Source organism: Rana temporaria, chromosome 4 (assembly GCF_905171775.1).
Source record: "Rana temporaria chromosome 4, aRanTem1.1, whole genome shotgun sequence".
Taxonomy (NCBI): Eukaryota; Metazoa; Chordata; class Amphibia; order Anura; family Ranidae; genus Rana; species Rana temporaria.
In genome coordinates this window covers 33,054,035-33,080,831 of record NC_053492.1, presented here as the reverse complement: position 1 = coordinate 33,080,831, position 26,797 = coordinate 33,054,035, and the positions used below count along the sequence as shown (strand labels likewise).

Below are 26,797 nucleotides of genomic sequence, written 5' to 3'. Positions count from 1 at the left end.
AGGTAGCCGATGTGCCCATCAAACGCAGCCACTGTGCCCATCAAAGGTAGCCGATGTGCCCATCAAATGCAGCCAATGTGCCAATCAAATGCAGCCACTGTGCCCATCAAATGCAGCCACTGTGCCCATCAAACGCAGCCGATGTGCCCATCAAACGCAGCCACTGTGCCATCAAACGCAGCTACTGTGCCATCAAGCGCAGCCACTGTGCCCATCAAACGCAGCCACTGTGCCATCAAACGCAGCCACTGTGCCATCAAATGCAGCCACTGTGCCCATCAAATGCAGGCGATGTGCCCATCAAACGCAGCCACTGTGCCATCAAACGCAGCCACTGTGCCCATCAAATGCAGCCACTGTGCCCATCAAATGCAGCCGATGTGCCCATCAAACGCAGCCACTGTGCCATCAAACGCAGCCACTGTGCCATCAAACGCAGCCACTGTGCCCATCAAACGCAGCCACTGTGCCCATCAAACACAGCCACTGTGCCATCAAATGCAACCACTGTGCCATCAAACGCAGCTACTGTACCCATCAATTGCTGCCAGTGTGCCCATCAATTTCTGCCAGTGTGCCCATCAATTGCCACTACTGTGCCCATCAATTGCTGCCAGTGTGCCCATCAAACGCAGCCACTGTGCCCATCAAGCGCAGCCACTGTGCCCATCAAGCGCAGCCACCGTGCCCATCAAGCGCAGCCACTGTGCCATCAAACGCAGCCACTGTGCCCAACAAACGCAGCCACTGTGCCCAACAAACACAGCCATTGTGCCATCAAACACAGCCACTATACCCTTAAATTGCCGCCACTGTGCCATCAATTGCTGCCAGTGTGCCCATCAATTGCTGCCAGTGTGCCCATCAATTGCTGCTAGTGTGCCCATCAATTGCTGCCAGGGTGCCCATCAATTGCTGCCAGTGTGCCCATCAATTGTCAGACAAGACCAGTCACCCTGCACAAGGAGAAAGAACAGTGAACAGTCTTTATTACAGAGGCAAAGGGGTTGATTTACTGAACCTAGAACACTCAGAATCTGGTGCAGCTGTACATGGTAGCCAATCAGGTTCTAACTTAATTTTGTTCAATTATCATTATAATCGTTATACAGCGGCAGGTCGGCTCTCCGGCGCAAATCGCTGTAGCTGTACCGCGGCTCGCTCGTGCCCGATGCACACTGCGGGAGTGTGCCTGCAGGTCAGGTTGACTCGATGTGGACCATTGCGGTATACAGACCATGGGGATCATGGGGATCTGCCTTTGTAAACAAAGACGATCCCCATTCTGACAGGAGACATGACAGAGATCTACTGTGCCCCAGTGATCGGGAACAGTGATCTCTGTCATGTCCCTGCCAGCCCATCCCCTCTACACACAATACTGTAGAAGTAAAAAGGGTCACCTTTCTAGCGCTTAGGTATAAATAATCCTAGTTAAGCTAAACAGCTGCTATAAAGTACAAAACCATTATAAGAAGTAAGCAAAAAAGATCTAATGAATAGTCCTTCGAGCTTAAAGTGGAGGTTCACCCTATAAAAAAATTCTAACACTACATCCAGCCCAGTTCTGCATATAAAATTACACTGACCTTTTTTTTTTTTTTGCCATAGATTGCGTTTAGCCTTAGAATTCACCGCGGCTTCCGGGTAGGGAATCCCGCGGGAGTGGGCATTCCTATTGACATGCCAATTGATTGACATGCTAAACGACGGCGCACACAGCGCGTCACGACTTCCCGAAGGAAGCTCGGGTCGGCTCGGCTCTATTCGGCGCCTGCGCACCGGCGCCGAATAGAGCCGAGCAAGCAGGCAGCTCTTTATTGCTATGTCTCTTCTGCAAAAATGAACACTTACCTGCCTGCTCACAGGCTTTTATTAAATGTACGCTGAGCTGAGCTGCTCTCTAGGAGAGTTGTAGATTTTAATCAAATCTTTCAGGTCCGGTCAGCCTGTTACAAGCCTTCTCTGACAGACAGTTGAAGCTTTGCCAGGAAAAGTTCCCAGACACTTCTCCAAGTCTTCATAAAACTCCCCATCCCCGCTCTTTTGTTCCCGGGACAATCCCAGGACATGCTCATTGTCTCCGGGGTATAAAGGCTATGTTTGAACAATGAGCCATTCAGCCAGAGGCGTATTCTCTCATCATAAGCCACAGATAAAAAGAACATTCTACCGTGTATTGGAAGAAGTCACAATATACAGCGAAGCTGTGGTAATGCCTGGTGCATAGGCCGTGGAGGAGTACACTGAAGTATGACCACTCCTGGCTCATAGAATCACTCAAAGCGCTCATTTCTGGTGTGCAGATCACTACTTTATAGAACATTTGCAGCGTTCATTCTGTAATATATCTCACTGTTAACATTTTTTCATTTACCTTTTTCCTAGAGATAAATAATTGTATACATATACTGAATATTACTTTAGGAGAAGATTATACAATTACATGCACAGCGTGAGATATAACTAGACAGAGCTATAGAAGGATTAGGGCATGTGATAAATGATATAAAATATACTATTAATAGTACATGTATTAGGATATTTATATAGATAGATACATGGATAGATAGATAGATAGATAGATAGATAGATAGATAGATAGATAGATAGATAGATAGATAGATAGATAGATAGATAGATAGATAGATAGATAGATATCTTCCTCTCTCTTTATTTTTCGTTCACTCTCTCTCACTCACCCACTCTCTTTCTTCCTCCTTTTTTCCCTCTCACTTTCTCTTTCTTTCTTTCTTTCTTTCTTTCTTTCTTTCTTTCTTTCTTTCTTTCTTTCTTTCTTTCTTTCATTTCCTTCTTTCTCTATTTTTTTTTCTTTCTCTGTCTTTCTTTCTTCCTTTTCTCCCTCTCTTTCTTTCATTCTTTCTCTCTTCCTCTCTCTCATGGCCTTTCTTCCCTGATACCAATAAAGTTAAACTTTCTATAATCAAAGCAGCCAACTAACAAGCAGCCAACTAACTTATCTTCGTGCTACTTCTTTCTCTTTGTCTTTTTTTCTTTCTCACTTTCTTTCTCTCTTCCTTTCACTCTCTTTCTCTTCTCTCTTTCTTTCCTTCTCTCTCTCTCTCTTTTTTTCTTTATCTTTCTCTGTTTTTCTTTCCTTTTTTTCTGTACCTCTTTTTTTCCTTTCCTTTATCTTTTTCTCTCTTTCTTTTTTCCTCTCTCTCTTCTTTTATTCTTTCTTTCTTTCATCTTTCTTTCCTTCTTTATCTTTCTCTCTCTCTCTTGTTCCTTTCCTTTTTTTCCTTTATCTTTCTCTCTCTTTCTTTTCTTCTCTCTCTCTTCTTTGTTTCCTTCTTTCTCTCTCTTTCTTCGTCTTTATCTCTCTCTTTTTTTTCTTTCCTTTTTTCTTTATCTTTCTCTCTCTCTCTTTTTTTTTCTTGACGTTTTTCTTTATCTCTCTCTCTTTTTTTTCTTTCCTTTTTTCTTTATCTTTCTCTCTCTCTTTTTCCTTTCCTTTTTTTCCTGTGACGGCTCACTTGGACAGTCTTCCACCCATCACCATATAAGACCCCCCCAATCAACATTACTTCCCTGCGTTTTTTTCTGCGACCATGGGTTACCTAAATACTCTGCAGAAACTATCCGGGAACTAAAACCATTTGCCTCTATACTCCCAGTTGTCACCAAAAAAGCTCTAAGGAATGAGCGACTGTTGAGAATCAATCGACGATCAACCGTCAAAAACTACGCGCAGGTACCCCAGCCCAAGCGCATAATATGCGCTTTGGTCAACACAAGATCGGCAGTAAAACACCGACAAGAAATCTATGATTTCATCCTTCAACACGATCTAGACTGCCTCTTCATCACAGAAAGCTGTCTGACAGCCGACTGCAACACCATTCTAGCAGAATTGGTGCCAGCAAATTATCGCATTCAAATGCAAAACAGAGTGGGGCAAAGAGGGGGGGGCCTGGCGGTGATCCACAAGACTCACCTCTCCATCACCAAACCAGTCCTTCAAAACTCACTTCCATTCATGGAAACCCTCACTCTGCAGCTGCAAACAAATCCCCAAGATACGGTCCATATGCTACTTTGCTATAGACCACCAGGCCCAAAAACGCACCTTCTCACTTCATTGACTGAATTCATCTCCACATATACCCTAAACATCAAACACCTTTTGGTGCTTGGGGATTTCAACCTCTGGGCCAACTCCTCGCTGGACCCCGTAGCCGACGCCTGCATCGACCATCTGGAAGGATTAGGTCTGCAGCAACTAATACGAGGCCCCACTCATGCCTCAGGCCATACGCTCGATCTCATTTTTAAACAAGATTTGGAAATTGACGTCCTGGGAAATGAGCCGCAACCATGGACCGATCATCATGCCATCAAATTCACAATCACCAAAAATGCCAGCCCAAAAAAAAGACAAAACCGGTGACAACTCACTGGACTAGATCTCAGAAGAAGCTCTACTCGGAACTCTTCAAAACAACACTAGGGAACAAAATAAAAACAACCCAACAAAAACAAACAGCCACAGAAACACTTGACGCCATCAACAAGGCGCTAATACAGTCAGCTGACTTAGTAGCACCAAAACGCAAAACTTGCATCCGGAAAAACAACTCCAGCTGGTTTAATGACCAGACGTTGCTAAAGCAAGAGCGTAGAAGAGCAGAAGCTGCGTGGAAAAGGTGCTCTTCAGATAAAAACCACACCATTTACAAGATAATAACAAAGAAATATCACAAAGAAATCTTCACGGCCAAAAAAAATCATTTCTCCAACATCATCGCAAATGCCCTTAACCGCCCCCGAGAACTCTTCAAGTTGGTCACTCAGACTATGAATCCAGCTTGTTTAGAGGCCCCCAATTCTGATTCACAAGAATTTTGCAACGAATTATCGGATTATTTCATTAATAAAATTGAAAAAATCCGTGAAAGTATTTATCAAAATGGAACCGTCACCAACTCCCCCCCAAATCACAAACCTAATACCAACATAAATCCGTCGCAACCACCCAAATTTACTCTAAAACCCATTTCCATCTATGTCACTAAAAACATCATCGGGACTCTGCGTAATAGCACAGCACCCAATGATATCATCCCCACTAAACTGCTGAAAGAAAGTGCCGATATACTGGCACCAGCTATCACGTAGGTCATTAACCAATCATTCAAGGAGGGCATGGTGCCCACCTTGCTAAAACAAGGTACAATAAAACCAATTCTAAAAAAAAATACCCTCGACCCCAAGACCCAAACAACCGGAGGCCCATAACAGCTCTAAATGTCTTCTCCAAGGTAATGGAGAAAGTAGTTGTACAACAGCTGCAACTGCATTTAGACACCCATAAATTACTCGATCCGTTTCAATCAGGCTTCCGTCCGGGTCACGGAACAGAAACGGCGCTGCTTAAAATATGAGATGATGCTCTAGAGGCCGCAGACGAAGGAGAATCTTGTCTCCTGATACTGCTGGACCTAAGCGCGGCATTTGACACTGTAGACCACGGACTACTATTGGCTAGGCTAGCTGAAGTAGCCGGAGTCGCTGAATGTGTTTTACCCTGGTTCTCCTCCTTCTTGGAAAACCGATCACAAATAGTGAAACTGGGGTCTTTCACTTCTGAAAAACGTACGGTGTCATGCGGAGTCCCTCAGGGATCTCCCTTATCGCCCGTATTGTTTAATATCTATCTTCGCCCTCTCTTTGAAATCATCAGTAACCAGAAGTTACTTTACCACTCCTATGCAGACGACACACAACTGTATTTCCGCATCTGCAACAAAAAGGATCATTCTCTTGGACTAGAGAAATGCCTCACTCTAATAGATAACTGGATGACAAACAGTTATCTTAAACTCAATGGTTCGAAAACAGAACTTCTCCTGTTTCACGCTAACCGGAAAAATCACCCCACGTCAACATGGACTCCCCCACCCATTCTGGGTAAAACTATCACCCCTAGCACCAAAGTCAAAAGTCTCAGAGTCATTTTCGATACCTACATGACAATGGATGCACAAATAGGGTCAGTAGTCAGCGGATCCCACCATCTGCTGCGCCTACAACGCAGACTCACGCCCTTTATCCCGAAAGAGGACATTGCAGTCGTGGTGGGAACAATCATCAATTCCAGACTCGACTACGCAAATGCCCTCTATCTAGGACTCCCCAAATACCAAATCACTCGTCTGCAAGTCGTTCAAAATACGGCCGCTCGACTAGTGACTGGGAAAAAACCATGGGAATCAATCTCACCTTCACTGAGATCCCTTCATTGGTTGCCGGTAAAAGACAGAATCACTTTCAAGGCACTCTGTCTAATACATAAGTGTATTCAAGGCAACGCCCCCCAATATCTATGCGAAAAAATAAAAGCCCATAACCCCAATCGCATTCTGCGATCCACCAATCAAAACCTCCTCCAGATACCCAAGGCCAGATACAAGTCCAAAGGAGATCGAAGATTTGCAGTCCAGGGACCTCACCTGTGGAATGCACTACCAACCACCATCCGACTGGAGTCGGACCACTTGGCCTTCAGGAGAAAGATTAAAACCCATCTCTTCTGAGGTCAAGGGGTTCCTTACCCATGAAATAGATACAGCGCCCAGAGGCGATTCAGTTCGCTTGTGTTGCGCTTTACAAGTCTCTCTCTCTCTCTCTCCTTTATCTTTCTCTCTCTTTCTTTTCTTCTCTCTCTCTTCTTTGTTTCCTTCTTTCTCTCTCTTTCTTCGTCTTTCTCTCTCTTTTTTTCTTTCCTTTTTTCTTTATCTTTCTCTCTCTCTTTTTCCTTTCCTTTTTTTCCTTTATCTTTCTCTCTCTTTCTTTTCTTCTCTCTCTCTTCTTTGTTTCCTTCTTTCTCTCTCTTTCTTCGTCTCTCTCTCTCTCTTTTTTCTTTATCTTTCTCTCTCTCTTTTTTTTCTTTATCTATCTCTCTCTCTCTCTTTTTTTCTTGCCGTTTTTCTTGATCTCTCTCTCTTTTTTTCTTTCCTTTTTTATTTATCTTTCTCTCTCTCTCTCTTTCTTTTTTCTCTTGCTTTCTTTGTTTTTCTATTTCTTTCTGTATCTCTTTTGCTCTCTCTCTCTCTCTCTCTCTCTCTCTCTCAATCTCTCTCTTTCTCGCTTTCTTTTATGTGGTCTTTCTTCTCTGATACCAATAAAGTCCAACTTTCTATATTTTTTTTCAATATATTGTCAGAATGGATATGATACCACCACAAACAGCCAAACAACTTCTCTTTCTTTCCCTCAATCTCTCTCTCTTTCTTTCTCTTATGTGGTCATTCTTCACTGATACAAATAAAGTCCAACTTTCTATAATCTTTTTCAATATATTGTCAGAATGGATGTGGTACCACCACATACAGCTAACTAAATTCTCCTTGTGCTTCTTATTTTTCTGTATCTCTCTCTCTCTTTCATTTTCACTCTCCCTCTCCTTTTTTTTTTCTTTCTCTCACTCGCTCTCTCTCTCTTTCTTTCTCTTACATAGTTAGTCAGAAAAAAGTCTATCCAGTTCAACCATAAAAAAATAAAATAATAATAATATCATCATACAATCCCACATACCCAATTCTATACCCACAGTTGATCCAGAGGAAGGCAAAAAACCCCAGCAGAGCATGATCCAATTTGCTACAGAAGGGGAAAAAATTCCTTCCTGATCCCCCGAGAGGCAATCTGATTTTTCCTGGATCAACTTTACCTACACATCTTAGTACTCAGTTATATTCTGTACATTTAGGAAAGAATCCAGGCCTTTCTTAAAGCAATCTACTGAGCTGGCCAGAACCACCTCTGGAGGGAGTCTGTTCCACATTTTCACAGCTCTTACTGTGAAGAAACCTTTCCGTATTTGGAGGTGAAATCTCTTTTCCTGTAGACATAAAGAGTGCCCCCTTGTCTCTTCCTTCTTTTTTTTCTCTCTCTCTCTTTCTCTCATGTGATCGTTCTTCTTGTACCAATAAAGTCACACTTTCTATAATCTTTTTCAATATATTGTCAGAATTGATGTGGTACCACAACAAACAGACAACTAAATTCTCTTTGTGCTACTTCTTTTTCTCTCTCTCACTTTCTTTTTCTCTCTCTCTCCCTCCCTCTCTTTCTTTCTTCTCTCTCTCTCCCCCCTCTCTCTCTCGTGGTCGTTCTTCTCTGATACCAATAAAGTTAAACTTTCTATAATCTTTTTCAATATATTGTCAGAATGGATGTGGTGCTACCACAAAAAGCCAAATAACTTCTCTTTTTGCTACTTATTTTTCTTTCTTTCTCTCTCCCTCTCTTTCTTTTTTTCTCTCTCTTTTTCTCTCGCTCTCTCTTTTGTTCTTTCTTTCTTTTTCTCATTAACTAATGGTTGATGGATAGATGCAATCCTATATACATATATAGGCAGATTCAGAAAGACTTAGGCCGGCGTATCAGTAGATACGCCGGCCTAAGTCTGAATCTGCGCCAACGCAAATTTAAGCGTATTCTGGTAACCAGATACGCTTAAATTAGGCTAAGATACGAGCGGCGTAAGTGTCTTACACCCTCGTATCTTAAAGTGTAATTTTTAGGCTGGCCGCTAGGTGGCGCTTCCATTGCGGTCGGCGTAGAATATGTAAATCACTAGATACGCCGATTCACGAACGTACGCCCGGCCGACGCAGTACAGATACGCCGTTTACGTAAGGCATTTTCAGGCGTATAGTTATTCCATCAAATAGCTGGACTAGTAATGTTAAGTATGGCCGTCGTTCCCGCGTCGAAATTTGATTTTTTTTTTACGTCGTTTGTGTAAGTCGTCCGTGAATAGGGCTCGAAACCAATACGTCCGCGCGGCGTACTTAGCCGCAATGCACACTGGGATATGTACACGGACAGCGCATGCGCCGTTCTTAAAAAACTTCAATCACGTCAGGTCACACTTCATATACATAACACACGCCCCCCACATCCTCATTTGAATTAGGCGCGCTTACGCCAGCCCCATTTACGCTATGCCGCCGTTACTTAGCAGGCAAGTACTTTGTGAATACTGTACTTACGGCGGCGTAGTGTAAATACGATACGCTACGCCGCCGCAAGGATGCGCCCGCATACCTGAATCCAGCTAATACAGTGATATAATGGAGTCCAGCAGATAATGCCGGATGATCTGTCAGGCCCGGTGATGTGACGGTCATACTATAAACTTTACTCCGCTCCAGCTACGAATACTTGGGGACAAAGAAGTAATTAGTGGATGACACAATAGGGCTCATTGTCGTCCTGCTGAACACTGAGGTTTGCACTCTTCCAGCAGAGCAGCATGTAAAAAGACGGATAGATGGTTTTCCTGGAGTTGGGCAGACATTCATTGCAGACCCCCCAGACAGATTTTCCCAGAATTTGGCCTTGGACGTGGCAGTGTTCAGCTAATGGTGCTGAAGGACAGCGAAGGTTGTCTCTGGATCTGGACTCTTGTGCCCTCTAGTGGAGACAGAAGATATTTATAAATGGACCCAGGAGAATAGACTAAAAGACCACTCCGTGGGTAGAACATATATGAATGCTGAATAGGCTGTTTCTTAATTTGCTTCTCATTAAAAATGTAACAAGCTTGATAAATGGTGTTTTTTTTAACATAAGAGCAACGGTGCTCAGCTCTTGTCCCTAAGGGCTGCCAACAGAGCATGTGTTCTCAACAACCAGGTAGAGGCACGACGGCAATAATAAGTCATTAGGAAAACATTGATTATCTCACCTGTGAAGGGAACGGAGATCTGAGGACCAAAAGTTAAGATTCCGGTCCTAAACACAAGGGGATTGTTTCATTTTTGTTTCTAAACACTAGGTTAACCTCTTAACCACTTCAGCCCTGGAAGAATTTACCCCCTTCCTGCCAGAGCACTTTTTGCGATTCGGCACTGCGTCGCTTTAACTGACAATTGCGCGGTTGTGCGACGCTGTACCCAAACAAATTTTACGTCCTTTTTTTCCCACAAATAGAGCTTTCTTTTGGTGGTATTTTATCACCTCTGCGGTTTTTCCATTTTACGCTATAAACATAAAAAGAGCGTAAATTTTGGAAAAAAAACTATATTTTTTACTTTTTGCTATAATAAATATCCCCAAAAAATAAGTTGTTTTTCTCAGTTTAGGCCGATACGTATTCTTCTACATATTTTTGGTTAAAAAAACCCACAAAAAGCGTATATTGACTGATTTGCGCAAAAGTTATAGCGTCTACAAAATAGGGGATAGTTTTATGGCAATTTTATTATTCCTTTTTTTTATTATTAGTAATGGCGGCGATCTGCGATTTTTATTGTGACTGTGACATTATGGCAGGCACATCAGACACTTTTGACACTATTTTGGGACCAATGTCATTTATACAGCGATCAGTGCTATAAAAATGCACTGATTACCGTGTAAACAACACTGGCAGGGAAGGGGTTAACCACTAGGGGGCGAGGAAGGGGTTAAGTGTGTCCTAGGGAGTGATTCTAAAGCCCCGTACACACGGTCGGACTTTTGCCCAACCAACTTCAAAATCCGGCAGTTTTCGTATTTGTCCGACCGTGTGTACGTTCCATCGGACCAACTTTTTTGGCTTCAATCGGACAAAAAGTTGGGTCTGTGAACGGACCAACTTTCTGTTCCGAAAAGTCCGATTGTGCAAAGTGCGACCGTGTGTACAGCAAACCATCGGACTTTTGGACAAAGTACAAATGCGCATGCTCAGAACCAATGTTAAACTCAACCAACAATAGCAGAAGTTAACCAAAGGGTGGCGGTAAAGAGCAAGTAAAACCACGTGATGTTGGGAAAGTGTTAGAAAAGTTTGCAGAAAAGTCCGAGCGTGTGTATGCTATGGGTGTGATCGGACAAATCAATTAAGACAAAAATCCAAGGGAAATTTTGTTGGATGTCCGACCGTGTGTACGAGCCTTTACTGTGTGGGGGCTGGGATACAAGTGACAAGACACTGATCACTGCTCCCGATGAGAGGGAGCAGTAGATCACTGTCCTGTCACTTGTTTACACAGGCATCCCCCTGTTCTGCCTCTCCGTGACACGATCGCCGGACATCAAGTCCCACGGTCACGGACCACGCGGCAGGGGCGTGCGCCCGCACAGCGGAAAATTCAAAGCAACGTACAGGTACAGTGCTTTGCTCATCCACGCCATTCTGCCAACGTATATCTACAGGAGGCGGTTGGCAAGCGGTTAACTATAAGCCTGAAATACCCCTTCTTCACCAGGCCATTTTCCAGTTTTCTGTGATGTGATAGTTTGACTGACAATTACTCCATCATGCATCACTGTACCCAAGTGATTTTTATATCATTTTTTGAGCCAGTGGTATTGGTGGTAGTGATGTTATTATTACCACTGGGTCATTTTTTTTTTACTATATAATAGAAAACAAACATTTGGAAAAAAAACAATTCCCCTTTCTTTCTGTTATAAAACATATCAAATAAATATACTAGCACAGTACAAACACCCCCAAAATGTTTTTTTTTTTATTGGGGGGGGGAGTGGAGTAGATATTTAAAGGTGATCTTAGTTTTTGCCACAATTTTTTTGAAAATTAAGAATAATGGTGTTATTTAGAGGGTTGAAAAATGGAGCTTAATATTCATTAATGTACAAGTCATACGCAGAGGGAGGAGGAGGTAAGGGGATACATGTACTGGTTGTAGCGGATGGCGATAAAGGGGTTAATGTGCAGGATGAGTAAGGTGAAGGGTGTGATGTACAGGCACTGCGGACAGGTGAGGAGAGGGCAGTGAAAGGGTTAAAAAAACAATCCCACAATCATATTATTAAACCCCCCCCCCCCACCTTTAATCTGCTGTGGCCTACCTCCCTTTTTACCATCACTTCAATTATTTATTCCTCTTTTCCCCACATTGGAGGAAGGGGAGGACTCTCAAGTGTAAACAAGGGCAGTGTTTATATTTATGACTGCAATGATTGGTCATTACAGGGAAGACAAGGCACAGAGCCCTTCAGATTGGCTCTATGTATTCTGCCTGTGATCTGCAGTGTCTGTTTTTTATTATTATGTGGCAATAGTAAGGTGCAGCACAAATTTTTCAAAGGATCAGACAAGCAAATTTCATGAAGCCGTTAAAAGCACTCTACAGCAAAAGCCAGTCTACAGGTGCTTTTCCAATGCAGGACAAAATAATAGGGTCACTATCCACCCTCTTTACCTAGCAGCACATACTCATCTTTCCTTCACTTCGCCACTGCTCCATTCAGTGTCTTGTGTGTCTGGGTACAAGAGATCATGTGACTTGGTCCAGCATGAAAGCAGTAGTTAATTGGCCCAGCACTGTCACATGGAGGTGTGGAGAGAGTCCATGGTCCTGAGAAAGCTCCAGGTCCAATTTCGGCACTTACACAGGGCTTTCTCTCTTCTCTCTCGTCAGCTTAAAGTGGTTGTAAAGCTTCAATTTTTATTTTTTTTATAAATAACAAACATTTCATACTTACCTCCACTGTGCAGCTCGTTTTGCACAGAGTGGCCCCGATCCACATTTTCTGGGGGTCCCTCAGCAGCTGTCTCGGCTCCTCCCCGCTTCTGATAGCCCCCTTGGGAAGCGCTCTCCCAAGGGGGTTACCTTGTGGGCGTGCTCCGAGTCCTGTATCCGGCGTCCATAGCCCCGGCTACAGGACTCGGCCCCGTCCCCGGCCATCGCATCATTGAAGTTGATTGACAGCAGCGCGAGCCAATGGCTGCGCTGCTATCAATCTATCCAATGAAGAGCCGAGAAGACCGGGCCGAGATCAAGCACGTTGTCTACGCGGGACTTTCGAGGGCGCAACTAAGTAAACCGGGGGGCTGCTAGTCAGATGTTTTTTCACCTTAATGCATAGCATGCATTAAGGTGAAAAACATGAACCTTTACAAACCCCTTTAATGTAGCAGCAGCAGAGCAAAGGAAGATATCTATGAACTGCTGGAGAAGGGGAGATCTTGGAGAACCTGTCACTTTACCGTCCATTGAAAAAACACAGGTTCACTTTACCCTTTAACACTTCCGATTGGCTTCTACATGCTAAATGCATGCTCTCTTGACATACTAAAATAAACCTAAAAAGGCAATTGATGAGTGGTCACAGGACCCATCGGGCTGCCTTTATCTTTCTCTAGTCTTCCAATTACTGAAAATTGTGCGAAAAGGGCTCTCTGACTGGAAGAACTTCATGGAAAGAACCTTTCTTTATAGACTGGTGATGTAGCCTATGTCGCTTAAAATGTATCAAAAGCAAAACATTTTTTAAGTGTTTGAAGGCGCTTAGAACCCCTATTGTCTTATTACTGCTGCCCCAACTTGGGAAATTTGCCTTCTCTATTTGTCCTGGTGGTCATTGTCATAGAGAAAGTAAGGGCAAATCCAAGATTTTGTGTTGTCTGTGGAACAGGAAAAGAGGGAAAATCTTCTAATGAGGACCTGTACGAAAAAAAAAAACAACAAATCATTGACCCGACATAAAAAGGTAAATTCTACAGGCCAAGACTTAGCCGTCTTTTAAGGACAGTGAAGTTGACCACCTCTATCTTAGTGGAACAATGACAGTAGACCTTCTAGGCAAGCAGCTTATGTTATAACATTTGAAGGCGGGTTTTATTTTTTTCCTTCAATCCTTGACCAGATTCTCTCCTCTCTTCAGGGAAGTTCAAGCTGTTGGATCAGGATCGGGATGTGCGGGAACCTGTGCAGTATTTCAACAGTGTAGAAGAGGTGGCAAGCGTCTTTCCGGACCGAGTGTTCGTCATGGAAGCCATCACCTTCAGTGTCAAGGTCAGACGTTGAGAAGCCTGCAAGGATATGTGTGTGTGTTGAGGTGTGTGAGTCCAAGAGAAGCATGAGCAACGTGAATTGTGGTCTATCTGTCATACAGTAGTCCTGTAAAACCAATTGATAAACCAAATGTGTGGCCATTACCACCACAGGAACCTGCTGGTGTAATAATAGCATAGGCACCTCCAAGTGTCAACACCAACATTGTTAGTTTTTGGACAGAGTGGTGATGGAATGGCATCTGTGTCAGTTTTTTTACGGCTATTTTCAATCTCTGTTACCATGTCTGGATCTAGGGGACTGTTTGGGGGGCTGTGCTCCCCCATAGTTCATTCATTTAGAGTTAAACATGAGCTATGGCTGTTCTGCCCTCACTATACGTGGCTGAGGTATAATTCGACAGACAGCTAACTCTTCTCCCTTAACAACTCATTGAGGCAGGTCCTTTTTTCAACTTTTATTTCATGGAAGTTAGAGTAAAACTAAAATAAAATAAATAACATACAATCAGTATACACAATATACAAATATACAGTCCTGACACACTAGTCTAACTAGGAAAAGGGGTTATGAACATACCGGCGATGTTTCCATTAGGCTGACATTAGAATTGCAGCTGAACGGGTGTGGAGTTCTCTGGAGAGGGTGCATGGATGAAGAAGGAAGATGGCTACTGGGGGCTGTCTCTCAGACCTCATGGTATAGATCAGTGTTTCTCAACTCCAGTCCTCAAGGCGCCCCAACAGGTCATGTTTTTAGGATTTCCCTCAGATGAAACGGGTCTGGTAATTACTAAAGCAGTGAAACTGATCAAATCATCTTTGCAAAATAATGGAAAACCTGAAAACATGACCTGTTGGTGCACCTTAAGGACAAGTTGAGAAACACTGGTATAGATAACTGAAATACATGACAGGTGATATAATTTGCTGCTCAGTGAATGCAGTATTCTAGTCTGCATCTCCCCAAGGTATTACATACAACCTGGCCTGCTAGTGGGCCCTGAGGACAGGGTTGATGACCACTGCAATACAGGACAAAACATTGGGGTCACTAACCACCCTTCTTCTCTAGCAGCACAAACTCATCTTTCCTTCACCTACGTGTGTGTGCGTTTGCATCTGCGCGTAAGCCCCGGGTGGGGGGGCAGTGCTTTTAATGTTTTTTTATTATTTAAATTTCTTTTATTTAACAATTTTTTTTTTTTCAATTAATTTTATCTCTATCACAAAGGTGTTAACAAGACCCTTGTGATAGCTTTGAGCAGTGACAGATACTCTTTATGGACGTATCAGAGGACTATTAGACCCCTGATATATCCCCTGCCTTCCAAAGCAGCTGATCAAACACATATCTGTTAGATCAGCTGCTTCCATGGCTGTAATGGCCAGAGAAAGAAAGCTCTGAAACCAGAAGTGACGAAATCCTGATCACTTCCAGCTTTATTCATCACAGAGGAGATCAAGGAATGGATGTTCCTTCATCTCCCCTTTGGGCAGATGACCTAACCACTTACAGCAGTCCTTGGCTCCCCTGGTGGAATGGCAGAGCCCGGGAAGGGCGGCAGGAGGGGGAGGCTCCACAGTGATGTAAAAGTTATCACAGCTGCCCAGATCAATTTTACATGAAAGCCGATTGGCGCCACAAAAAATTGGCGCCAGCTTCATGGCTGAAACTGCAGCCATGATCTTGGCTTAACCACTTTGCTGTAATTATAAGTAAATGCCTGCCACACCACTACTAAACACTTGCTGTCTTGGACGTATATATACATAAACTGGACGGCAAGTGGTTAAAGTATGGTAATGATTCTAGCTGTACACTTAGGGGTTGATTTACTATAACTGGAGAGTTCAAAATTTGGTGCAGCCGTGCATGGTAGCCAATCAGCTTTTCATTTCAGCTTGTTCGGTTAAAGTGATACTAATGCCGCGTACACACGGTTGGAATTTCCGACAACAAATGTTCGATGTGATATTCCGACCGTGTGTAGGCTCCATCGGACATTTGCTGTCGGAATTTTCCGACAAGAAAATTTCGAGAGCTGGTTCTCAATTTTTCTGACAGCAAAAGTTCTTGTCGGAAATTCCGATCGTCTGTATGCAATTTTGACGCACAAAAATCTTACGCATGCTCGGAATCAATTGGACGCATGCTCGGAATCAATGAAATAAAATTTTCTCGGCTCGTCGTAGTGTTGTACGTCACCACGTTCTTGACGTTCGGAATTTCCGACAACATTTGTGTGACCGTGTGTATGCAAGACAAGTTTGAGCCAAAATTCCATCGGAAAAAATCCACGGTTTTGTTGTCGGAATTTCCGATCATGTGTATACGGCATTAAGCTTTGTTTTTTTAAATAACAAACATGTTATACTTGCCTGCTCTGTGCAGTGGTTTTGCACAGAGCAGCCCCGATCCTCTTCTTTTTGGGTCTCTGCCGGAACTTTTGGCACCTCCTCCTCGAGCAGTGCCCCCAGAGAAAGCTGCTTGCCCTGGGGGCATCACTGTGAGCTTTCTCCCGAGCCGCTGCTTAAGAAGACACATAGAGCCATGGCTCAGCCCTGCCCCACCCCTGCCTGGTCTCTCCTCATTGGCTCACTGGCTGTGATTGACAGCAGTGGGAGCCAATGGGCTCCCACTGTTGTCTCAGCAAATGAGGAGGAAGAGTCCACATACAGCCCAGGCTATCATGAACATCACTGGATCGGAGGAAGCCCAGGTAAGGATTGGGGGGGGGGGGCGGCACTGCACACAGAAGGTTTTTTAGCTTCATGCATAGAATGTATGAAGGTAAAAAAAAACTTCAGCGTTTAGGACCACTTTAAGCTAAAAGCTAATTTTCCCAACTGGATTAAATTAGAAAAATGTGTAAATACTGGGAAAAATACTGTGTGAATCTTACGTGAAAACATTTATACAGTATATAGACCCATTAATCATTTTCTAAACTGGTGCATAACTGGTTAAAAGGGATGCATTTTTTTACAAGGAATTTGTTTTTACCTATCCTATAACCCACAAGTGTCAAACACAAGGCCCGCAGGCCGAATCCAGCCCGCTAGGCCATTTCATGTGGCCCTCACATCTTTTTTTTTGTTTTTTAGCCAGATCCCTGCACCCTGTACGCATTGCACCCCCTGGACTTTGCACTCTGTACATAGCACACCCTGGACTTTGCACTCTGTACATAGCACACCCCTGGACTTTGCACTCTGTACATAGCACACCCCTGGACTTTGCACTTGGTACAAGCGCACCCCTGAACTCTGCACATAACGCACTTCTGGTATTTATTGCTCCTTTAGATCCTCCCCAGGTAGTGCAATTTGTGGTCAAGTTCCTGCACCAATTTAAAGAAAAGCCCTGGATAAATGTATGTACCCTTACAAATACAAACGGCCCTTTGAGGGAAACCTAATACTGATGCGGCCCTTGACGAAATTGAGTTTGACAAACTGCTATAACCTAACCTCCTAGATGTTGTCACAATACTCAAAGTTTAGTTTTCAACAGACACATATGTTTGGAGGTTTTTTTATCTATGTTTTTTTTTTCTTTCTAGGTGGTGTCGGGGGAGTTCAGCGAGGACAGTGAGGTATATAACTTCACACTTCACACAGGAGATGAGCTGACTCTCATGGGTCAAGCAGAGATCCTGTGCGCTAAGACAGTAAAGGAAAAGTCCCGTTTCAACACCATCTTGAAGAAACTGGGCAAGACTGGCACACTGGGCAAACAGGTGAAAGGTAAAATGCCCTGTTTGATATGCATGAACCATCGAACAAATGAGAGCCTAAGCCTTCCATTCCAGTGCAAGGAAGTTTTAGCACCAGGAGCCCATTGGAGCTACAGATGCAGGAGGCGAGCACACCATCCGGAGTATTATTGAGAAGGTTCGGCTGCCTGTTAACGTCATAGTGCCTACTCGCCCTCCTCGCAACCCCTATGACCATCACATTATCCGCGAAGGTCATCGGTACAAGCTGGTCAGCATTATCTCCAAAACTGTTGTTCTTTGTTGTCTTCTACGTAAGGAAGAGGTCAACCCCTTCCATTTCTTGCTGCTCACAGACATGCCCCGTTTTTCACTCCCTGAGGGTCTTCTTTGGGGAGATCCCCATTTTTGACAAGTTGTAAAAGACTGCGCTCTTTACTGCCAGGATCAGAAGTTCAACCGGATGAGTATTCAAGGCTGTTCGAGAGACAAAGACTGATTTTGCTGAGGAATGCGCCAGCCCGCGTAAAATACGGGTTTGCTTGCAGGGTTTTCTCGGCCGGCTCAATAAACTACACCGTGAAGAGCTGAGTCAGGGCCTACAACGCTTATCCTGTGTGTTTACAGCGGGACAATCTCCAATGATAACAGTCCCCAGGATTGTCGAGAGGCCCTACACCAGGACTAGGATCCTCATCTGACAACTCAGATTTAGATCGGGAGTATATGACACCAGATTGGGTGGAAAATGATTTAGGACTCAGGAACAGTTAGAGATACCCTATGAAGAACTTTGGACAAATCAGAATGTGGAAAATTACTCTGAGCCCAGCAGCAAGCCTGTTGGGCTAGAGAGTGGCAACAAGACCCCCAACATGACCTTATCTCCTTTGCGACCTCCCCATCTCCTCTCGAGAGCAAGTCGTGTTCACCACCTCCACCAGCCGTAGCTATTAATGAAGTAAAAACGGAAGCACCTCCACCCGGTGCCCCCAAAATCCGAAGCAGTAAGTACCAGAATCCTTTTTCTTCTTCTTAAGCGGAGTTCCGGCCCACAATTTCACTTTTTAAATATAAATACCCCTGTAATACACAAGCTTAATGTATTCTAGTAAAGTTAGTCTGTAAACTAAGGTCCGTTTTGTTAGGTTGTTACAGCATTTAGGACACTTTATAAATAGAAATTGACTGGGGCCATCTTAAGTGTGGGCATCATGAAGCCAGACTGTATGACTTCCTGGATTTCAGCCTTGCAGACCTCGCACCTGCTCAGTGCTGCACAAGCAATGTAATAGTTTTCAGATCAGGTTTCAGCACCTGTACTGTCCAAGTCACATGATTCTTCGAGACTGGGGAGTGCACAGACTCCTGGAAAGTTACACCCACTAATTCCCAGAGTCTGTGCGGTGAAGCTTAAGCACCTAGGTGCAGGAAGAGGGAAGATTAACTATCCTGCCTAGCAACAACACTTTGAGGCATCTAAAAAAAAAAAAAAAAATTTCTTAAAGGACTAATGACACTTTTTTAAAACTACTGATGTAATTGTTATATTTATGGGTGGAACTCCACTTTAAGCCTCATACGCACGATCCATCTGACTTTTCCGTGGATTTTTGTCCGAATGGACGTTGGCCGCGAACTTGTTCGGCAGAACATTTTTAGCCAACTTTCACCAAACCACGTGGTTTTCAGCTCTTCACCGACCCCTTTGTGCAACTTCTGCTATTGCTGTCTGATGTTTAGCATTGTTTCGGAGCATGCTGTTTGTACACACGATCGAATGATCCAACGTAACACATTTGTTGTTGGAAAGTTTGAGAGCATGCACAGCGACATTTGTCCGTGGAAATTCTGACATTTGTCCAATGGAGCATACACACGGTCGGATTGTCCGATTAGAACACGTCTGTCGGACCGTTGTTGTCAGAAAGTCGATCGTGTGTATGGGCCTTTAGAAGATATATCCCTTCAGCCTGGTACACACAATTCTTATTTTTCTGTTTTTTTTTTTTTTTTTTTCCATTTTAAAAATTATGAGGTAATAAAGTTATACGACAGAATAAAAATTCGGAAGTAATGTAATGAATTGTATTGGATTTTCCCAATGAAAACTGAACAGAACACCTCAATACAGGGCACTTTCACGCCCTTCCTGCCCAGGCCATTTTTTTGCGATACATCACAGCGTCGCTTTAAATGACAATTGCGTAGTCGTGCAACGCTGTACCCAAACAAAAGTGACGTCCTTTTTCCCCCACAAATAGAACTTTCTTTTGGTGTAATTTGATCACCTCTGCGTTTTTTTTTTTTTTTTGCGCTATAAACAAAAGAAAAGTGACAAGTTTGAAAAAAAACACAATAGGGCCAGATTCAGGTAACACTTACGCCGATGTATGTGTAGATACGTTGCGTAAGTGCACAGATGCGCCGTCATATCTCTGCGCCTGAGTCTCAATGCAAGATACACCTGAAATGTGGCTTCATCCAACCGACGTGCGTCTCTACGCCGTCGGAGCCTGGGCGCAAAATTACGCTGGCCGCAAGGGGCGCTTCCATTGATTTACGCGTTGAATATGCAAATTACTGAGATACGCCGATTCACGAACGTACTTGCGCCCGTCGCAGTAGTATACACCGTTTACGTCCAGCATAAAGTTATTCCTCCTATAGGAGGCACATCACATGCAAAGGTATGGATGACGAAACAGCCGTCGTATTTTACGTCGTTTACATAGTAGTACGTGAATAGGGCTGGGCGTAGGTTACGTTCAGTGATTCGACGTATCTTAGGCATTCGATCCGACGTGATTCTGAGCATGGCGCACTGGAAGCGTCCACGGGATGGCGCATGCGCCATTCGTTCGGCCCTTCATTTGCATGGGGTCACGGTTAATTTAAATGCATCACGCCCACTACCTTCCTACTTTGAATTAGGCGGGCTTACGCCGGCCAATTTACGTTACGCTGGTGCAACGTAGGGAGCGAGTGCTTTGTGAATACTGCTCTTGCCTCTCAGGTTACGTCGGCGTAGCGCATATGAGATGCGCTACGCCGGCACAAAAATGCGCTGATCTACCTGAATCTGGCCCAATATTTTTTACTTTTTGCTATAATAAATATCCTATTTTTTTTTTTTTTATTTCCTCAGTTTAGGCCGATAACGTATTCTTCTACATATATTTGGTAAATATAACTTTTGCGCAAAAAAAAACGCAATAAGCTTTTATTGATTGTTTGCGCAAAAGTTATAGCGTCTACAAATAGGGGATAGAATTATAGCATTTTTATTATTATTGGGCCAGATTCACGTAGCCTCAGCGGATCTATAGATCCGCCTCGATCTACGTGAATTAAGATCGCTCCGCAAGTTTAGGAGGCAAGTGGCTAATTCACAAACCACTTACCCTCCAAACTTGCGGCGGGCGATCCTAAATCCCCAGCGGAATTCAAATTCCGCGGCTAGGGGAGTGTCATATTTAAATCAGGCGCGTTCCCGGCGCCGATTTAAATGCGCATGCGTCGTCCGGGGAATTTTCCGGCGTGCAATGCTCCCACTGACGTCACTAGGACGTCAGTGGTTGCGACGTGGAGCGGGACTTGCGACGCGCGTTTTCGTGAATCGGCGTACGCAAACGACGTAGGAAAATTCAAATTCAGACGCGGGAACGCCGGCTATACTTAACATTGGCTGCGCCTGATAAAAGAAGGGGTAAGTATACGACGGAAAACCGCTACGGAAACGACGTAAGAACACTGCGACGGGTCTGCGTACGTTCGTGACTTTGCGTATCTCGCTGATTTACATATTATTTATCGTAAATCAGCGGGAAACGCCCCCCGGGGCCATTTTTAAATTGAAAAAAAGATCCGACAGTGTAACACAGTGTAACACTGTCGGATCTAGCCCTATCTATGCGTAACTGATTTCTATGAATCAGGCGCATTGATAGGACCAGTTTACGCCAGAGATACGATGGTGTATCTGTAGATACACCGTCGTATCTCTTTGTGAATTGGCCCATTATTTTTTTTTTTGTTTACTAGTAATGGTGGCAATCTGTGATTTTTATCATGACTGCGATATTTCGGCGGACGTATCGGACACTTGACACTATTTTGGGACCATTCACATTTATACAGCGATCCGTGCTATAAAAATGCATTGATTACTGTATAAATGTGACTGGCAGGGAAGGGGTTACACTAGGGGGCGATCAAGGGGTTAAATATGTTACCTAGGGAGTGATTCTAACTGTAGGGGGAGGGGATTCACAAGGGGAGGAAACCAATTGGTGTTCCTCTGTACAATGGAGCATACACACGGTCGGATTGTCCGATAAAACACGTCTGTCGGACCGTTGTTATCAGAAAGTCTGATCGTGTGTATGGGACTAGAAGATATACACACCATCGGTCTCCTATCACCTGACAGGACGTGGATCTGTGTGCTTACACACACAGATCCATGGTCCTGCTCCGTATACTGGGCAATCGCAGGTGCCTGACGGACATCACGGCCGCCGGGCACGCGCATCAGGTTCCCAGTGAAGCGGCCGGAGCCACCTACTGGCTTGGGAAAGCGAGGACATCATATGACGCCCGCCCAGAACGAGAGCGGCAAGTGGTTAAACGAAAATCATACGATCTGGTATCGTATGAGAACATTTTATGTGTTTGTCCCTTTGGATAATTTCACATGAACTGTCATGATCGGCTCTCAAAAGCTGTGTACTAACGATCAGATTATGGTATGATCGCTTTGAAAGCGGTATCTTTCGTAAGATTTTCTGATCGTGTGTACTAGGGCTTTACTTTGTAGAGCGTTCTCCTAGCTTCCTGGCGTTTCTACAAGGCAGCAAGTAAACAAAAATTCTTTATATCCTTGCGCTATATTTTATTCTTGTTTTGTATTCTATGCTTTTATTTTTGTCCTGTAGGTAAGGTATGAATGTCGCCTTCTGAATGCCCCACCAGTGCCCCCACGGGATGGCCGGCTCTTCTCCTCATCATCCAGCCCTCCTGTCCCACCAAGGCTTCCGAAAGTCCAACACTTATCCCACACGCAGTCACCCAGCCCCAGCCTTTCCTACTACTCGTCTGGGCTGCATGACATGTAAGTAACTTCTGGCCTGCCAAATCAAATTGCATGCTGTCATAGCTTTAGGAGGATCAGCCATGACTTATGCCGCGTACACACGATCATTTTTAATGTATGTACGTGTTGTACGTCACCGCGCTTTGCTCGAGCATCAAGAATCACGTCGAGAAAAGCTTAGGGCCAGATTCAGATACATTTACGTTGCTCCACGGCAGCGTAACGTATTCCATTTACGTTACACCGCCGCAGGTTTACAGCGTAAGTGCCTGATTCACAAAGCTCTTACCTGTAAACTTGCGGCGGGGCAACGTAAATTCGCTTGGCGCAAGCCCGCCTAATTCAAATGGGACGGGCACCATTTAAATTAGGCGCGTTCCCACGCCGAACGTACTGCGCATGCTCCGTCGGGAAAATTACCCGACGTGCATTGCGCTAAATGACGTCGCACGGACGTAATTTGTTTAGACATTAACGTAAATGGCGTCCAGCGCCATTCACGGACAACTTACGCAAACAACGTGATTTTTTAAATTTCGACGCGGGAACGACGGCCATACTTAACATTGCTTAGAACACCTAGGGCTCAGCCCTAATTTTACGACGCGTATCTCGACGGAAACAACGTAAAGTTAGAGCGACGGGTAACGCGGACGTTCGTGGATCGCCGTAACTAGTCATTTGCATATTCTACGCCGACCGCAATGGCCTCCACCTAGCGGCCGGCAAAGAATTGCATCCTATGATCCGACAGCGTAAGTCAATTACACCTGTCAGATCTTAGGGCTATCTATGCGGAACTGATTCTATAAATTAGCCTCATAGTTAGGACGGGCGGATCACAGAGATACGACGGCGTATCAGGAGATACGCCGTCGTATCTCTTTTGTGAATCTGGCCCTTAGTTTTTTCCATGACATTAAAAACGGTTGTGATGTACAACACGTACGGCGGCACTATAAAGGGAAAGTTCCATTCAAATGGCGCCACCCTTTGGGCTTGATTATGCAAATTTCCCTTCTCATAACTTGCTTCTGAGCATGCACGTTTTTTTTCCTCCGTCGTTAAAGCCTACACACGACCATTTTTCACGACGTGAAAAACGTCGACGTGAAAAAACTTCGAGAAAAATGCTCTGGAGCCTACACACGTTTTTATTGACCAATTTAAAAAATGGCATTTTTCTCGTCATGAAAAAACGGGCGTGTGTACGTGGCATGAGATTAGCATAAAACCATAATGTTTATTCTAAGGTTATTGTAATTCTGCAGGCTTGCATAATTTATTTTTATTATTTTGTCTGGGCATTAATCATGACGCTGAGAGACCCTCCCAAGCCTGCAATTGCTACCCATTTCGTCTTCCATCAAATCTTGCTATCCCCGGTTCCTTAGTGTACATAACAGTATCTAAAAACAGTGCATACAAAGAATAATTCCTTGGGAAGATCAAAAGAAAAAAAGTAGCTACACGACGTGAAAAACGACGACGTGAAAAAACGTTGAGAAAAAAATGGAGCATGTTCTAAATTTTTAATGCCCATTTTTTACATCGAGAAAAATGCTCTAGAGCCCACACACGACCGTTTTTAGACAGTTTGGACACTCACTAGCAAAAAAGGATACAGTTGCCATTCTCTAAGGCCCTGTACACACGACCGAACATGTCCGCTGAAACTGGTCCGCGGACCAGTTTCAGCGGACATGTTCAGTCGTCTGTACGTCTGACCGGACAATTTTCCGGAGGATCGGACAGGTTTCCAGCGGACAAATGTTTCTTAGCATGCTAAGAAACATGTCCGCTTGAGCCTGTCCGTCGGACATGTTCGGTCGTCTGTACAGACTCACCGGACATGTCCGCTCGGCCGAAAGCCCTCGCATGCGTCAAAGTGATTTGACGCATGCGTGGAAGCATTGACCTTCCAGGGCCGCGCACGGCGCGGACATGTCACCGCGTATCGTGTCCGCGCGGATTTCTGTTTGATGGTGTGTACAACCATCAGACAGAAATCCGGCAGCGGACATGTCCGATGAAAACGGTCCGGCGGACCGTTTTCATCGGACAGTCCGTCCGTGTGTACGAGGCCTTAGATTAAACATTCCATAAAAAAATTTTGGTATTTTGTGGGCCACATCTATAGACCCGTGGTTTTGGAGTGGGATGTCCAACACGTTTAGGTGTGATGGTCAGGTGTCCACAAACCTTTGTTTACTGTAAATTTTATGTTTATTATCACTTTATTGTAAAACTGATATATATATAATATTTTATCTTCACAGATCAGGAAATCGTAGTGGCAATTGTTCACCCTCCCCAGATTCCTATTCTTTATACTGCTACCCTTGCACCTGGGGAGACTGCAAGGCAGGAGATGCATCAAACCGGCAAATGTCAAACAGCATGGCCTCCACTGCCCAGCCCACACAGACATCCTGGTCAGATTCTTGGGCCTATGCAGACACCGGTCCGAGTGTGGCCAGTGGTCGCTCTACCCCTATACTGAGCACAGACACCACCATTAAGACTTACTACAGCTGTCCCAGGTTGAAGCCCCCACAACCCCAAAAACGCTTTGCCCCTTTCGGAGCCTTGAACCCCTTTGCCAATCCAGCCTTTGCCTCTACTCCTTCCTCCGGAGAGTGGTTAGATCCTCTAGAACATGCTAAATCCTCTACATCTTCCGTCTCAGATGTCCTGGATCCCTTTGATGTCAGTACTAGTCAAAGCACATCCCCAGACTGCTCTTCCATTGGTTCGGAGCTGCGATTCATTCCCGAACCTGTATTTAAAGGTGAAGGATCAGGGACTTCTCCTGCTCCACCACCCCGACCAGCAAAAGGGTTTGAGACTGAAAATATTGTAATTAGGAGCACGGCCCCAATGTCACCTACCATTGTAAGAGGAGCAGAGGGAGGGATCACTAGAGTTTATCTTACTCAAGGTGTCATTGAGGTGCCACCAATCTCATCCAGGAGTAACATGGATGCATCCTCCTCTCACACTCCTGGTGCCCCCAGAGCCCCTGGAGACCCTACAGCTTGGAACCCACCACCTGATCTATCAGCCCTGTCAGTGGAGAAAGTCTCAAGGTGCCTCAGGTTCATCGGACTGTCTGAAGACGTAGTGACGTTCTTTGTGAGGGAGCGTATTGACGGCAGCATCTTCGTCCAGTTGACAGAGGAGATCCTTTCGGATGATTTCAAGTTGACTAAACTTCAAGTTAAAAAGATTATGCAGTTCATCAAAGGATGGAGGCCTAAGATATAGATGACATTGGGCTCTTTTTAGCCTATATAAAGAAGACCGTGAGGTGTAGATAACGTTACAGGGCACAGACTGGGTTATTTTTATCAATAGACTTCCTGACTTTTCAAACTTTTTCCATATTTTGCGGACAATATTTGTTTTTAACTAATAGGTCCTCATAAAACGGTATACATAGCACAATTTGCACAAAAATGTAACACAATGTTGAAGGCAACAACTGCTAAAGGTTTAATATTGGAGCTGTGTATTAAATATTGAAAATGGCACAACTACTGGAAATGTACTATATTTTAAAGATGATGTTGCATGAGATGATTTGGTTCTTCTTTTAGGTCAGTCTTTCAGAGAGTATTGCAAATACAAGTAATAAGCAATTAGGACCTGTTCTCTGGTTATTTTTGCCTTGGCCATGTGTTGGATACAATGGGCAATGGTGTGGGGGTGATGGCGCTGTCTAAGTGGAGGCTGATGTTACCCAGATGGGGTAAGAACAAACTATATGGACCTCAAACTAATAAGTGATAAATATAGTGCCTCTATGAAATATGCCAGTGATAAAAACAAAATAGCTTATGTGTGGCTAGAACCACATGCTGTAAATACAACTTAGTATATAACGTTGGACAATAGTAAAGTGATATCGCACAGCGCAAGTGCTGAAAAATTGTGTCCAAAAAAGTAAAAAGTTGTGTCCACAAAAGTAAAAAATCCAAAAGACTAAAAAATGTCTAAAAGTTCAGGAAAAAAATATATATATATAAGGAATATATATATATGAAAAGCAACAATCCAGGTGTGAACCAATATAAATAAATTAACAGCAGTCCAGAGTGATATTAGTGACAATGTGACTTTCCAAGTGGGTAAGTGGTCACGGTATGCAGTAGTGCAGTGATGCGAAGTGGGTCCGGTGCTCCCCCTCCTGGGTCCCTACTCACC

General features: G+C 44.1%; 1 protein-coding gene across 1 annotated transcript in view; it reads left to right on the top strand.

The window, feature by feature from the left end:
- Nucleotides 1-26,232, top strand: part of GAREM2 (GRB2 associated regulator of MAPK1 subtype 2) — a 184,827-nt gene extending 158,595 nt beyond the window's left edge. The window contains 12 exon segments of the mRNA XM_040348213.1: nucleotides 13,648-13,778; nucleotides 17,344-17,593; nucleotides 17,596-17,637; nucleotides 17,640-17,967; nucleotides 17,969-18,105; nucleotides 18,108-18,172; nucleotides 18,175-18,244; nucleotides 18,247-18,365; nucleotides 18,368-18,478; nucleotides 18,480-18,503; nucleotides 22,434-22,609; nucleotides 24,871-26,232. Coding sequence (XP_040204147.1) covers nucleotides 13,648-13,778; nucleotides 17,344-17,593; nucleotides 17,596-17,637; nucleotides 17,640-17,967; nucleotides 17,969-18,105; nucleotides 18,108-18,172; nucleotides 18,175-18,244; nucleotides 18,247-18,365; nucleotides 18,368-18,478; nucleotides 18,480-18,503; nucleotides 22,434-22,609; nucleotides 24,871-25,858 — 2,441 coding nt within the window. The 3' untranslated portion in view covers nucleotides 25,859-26,232.
- Nucleotides 26,233-26,797: the final 565 nt, after the last annotated feature.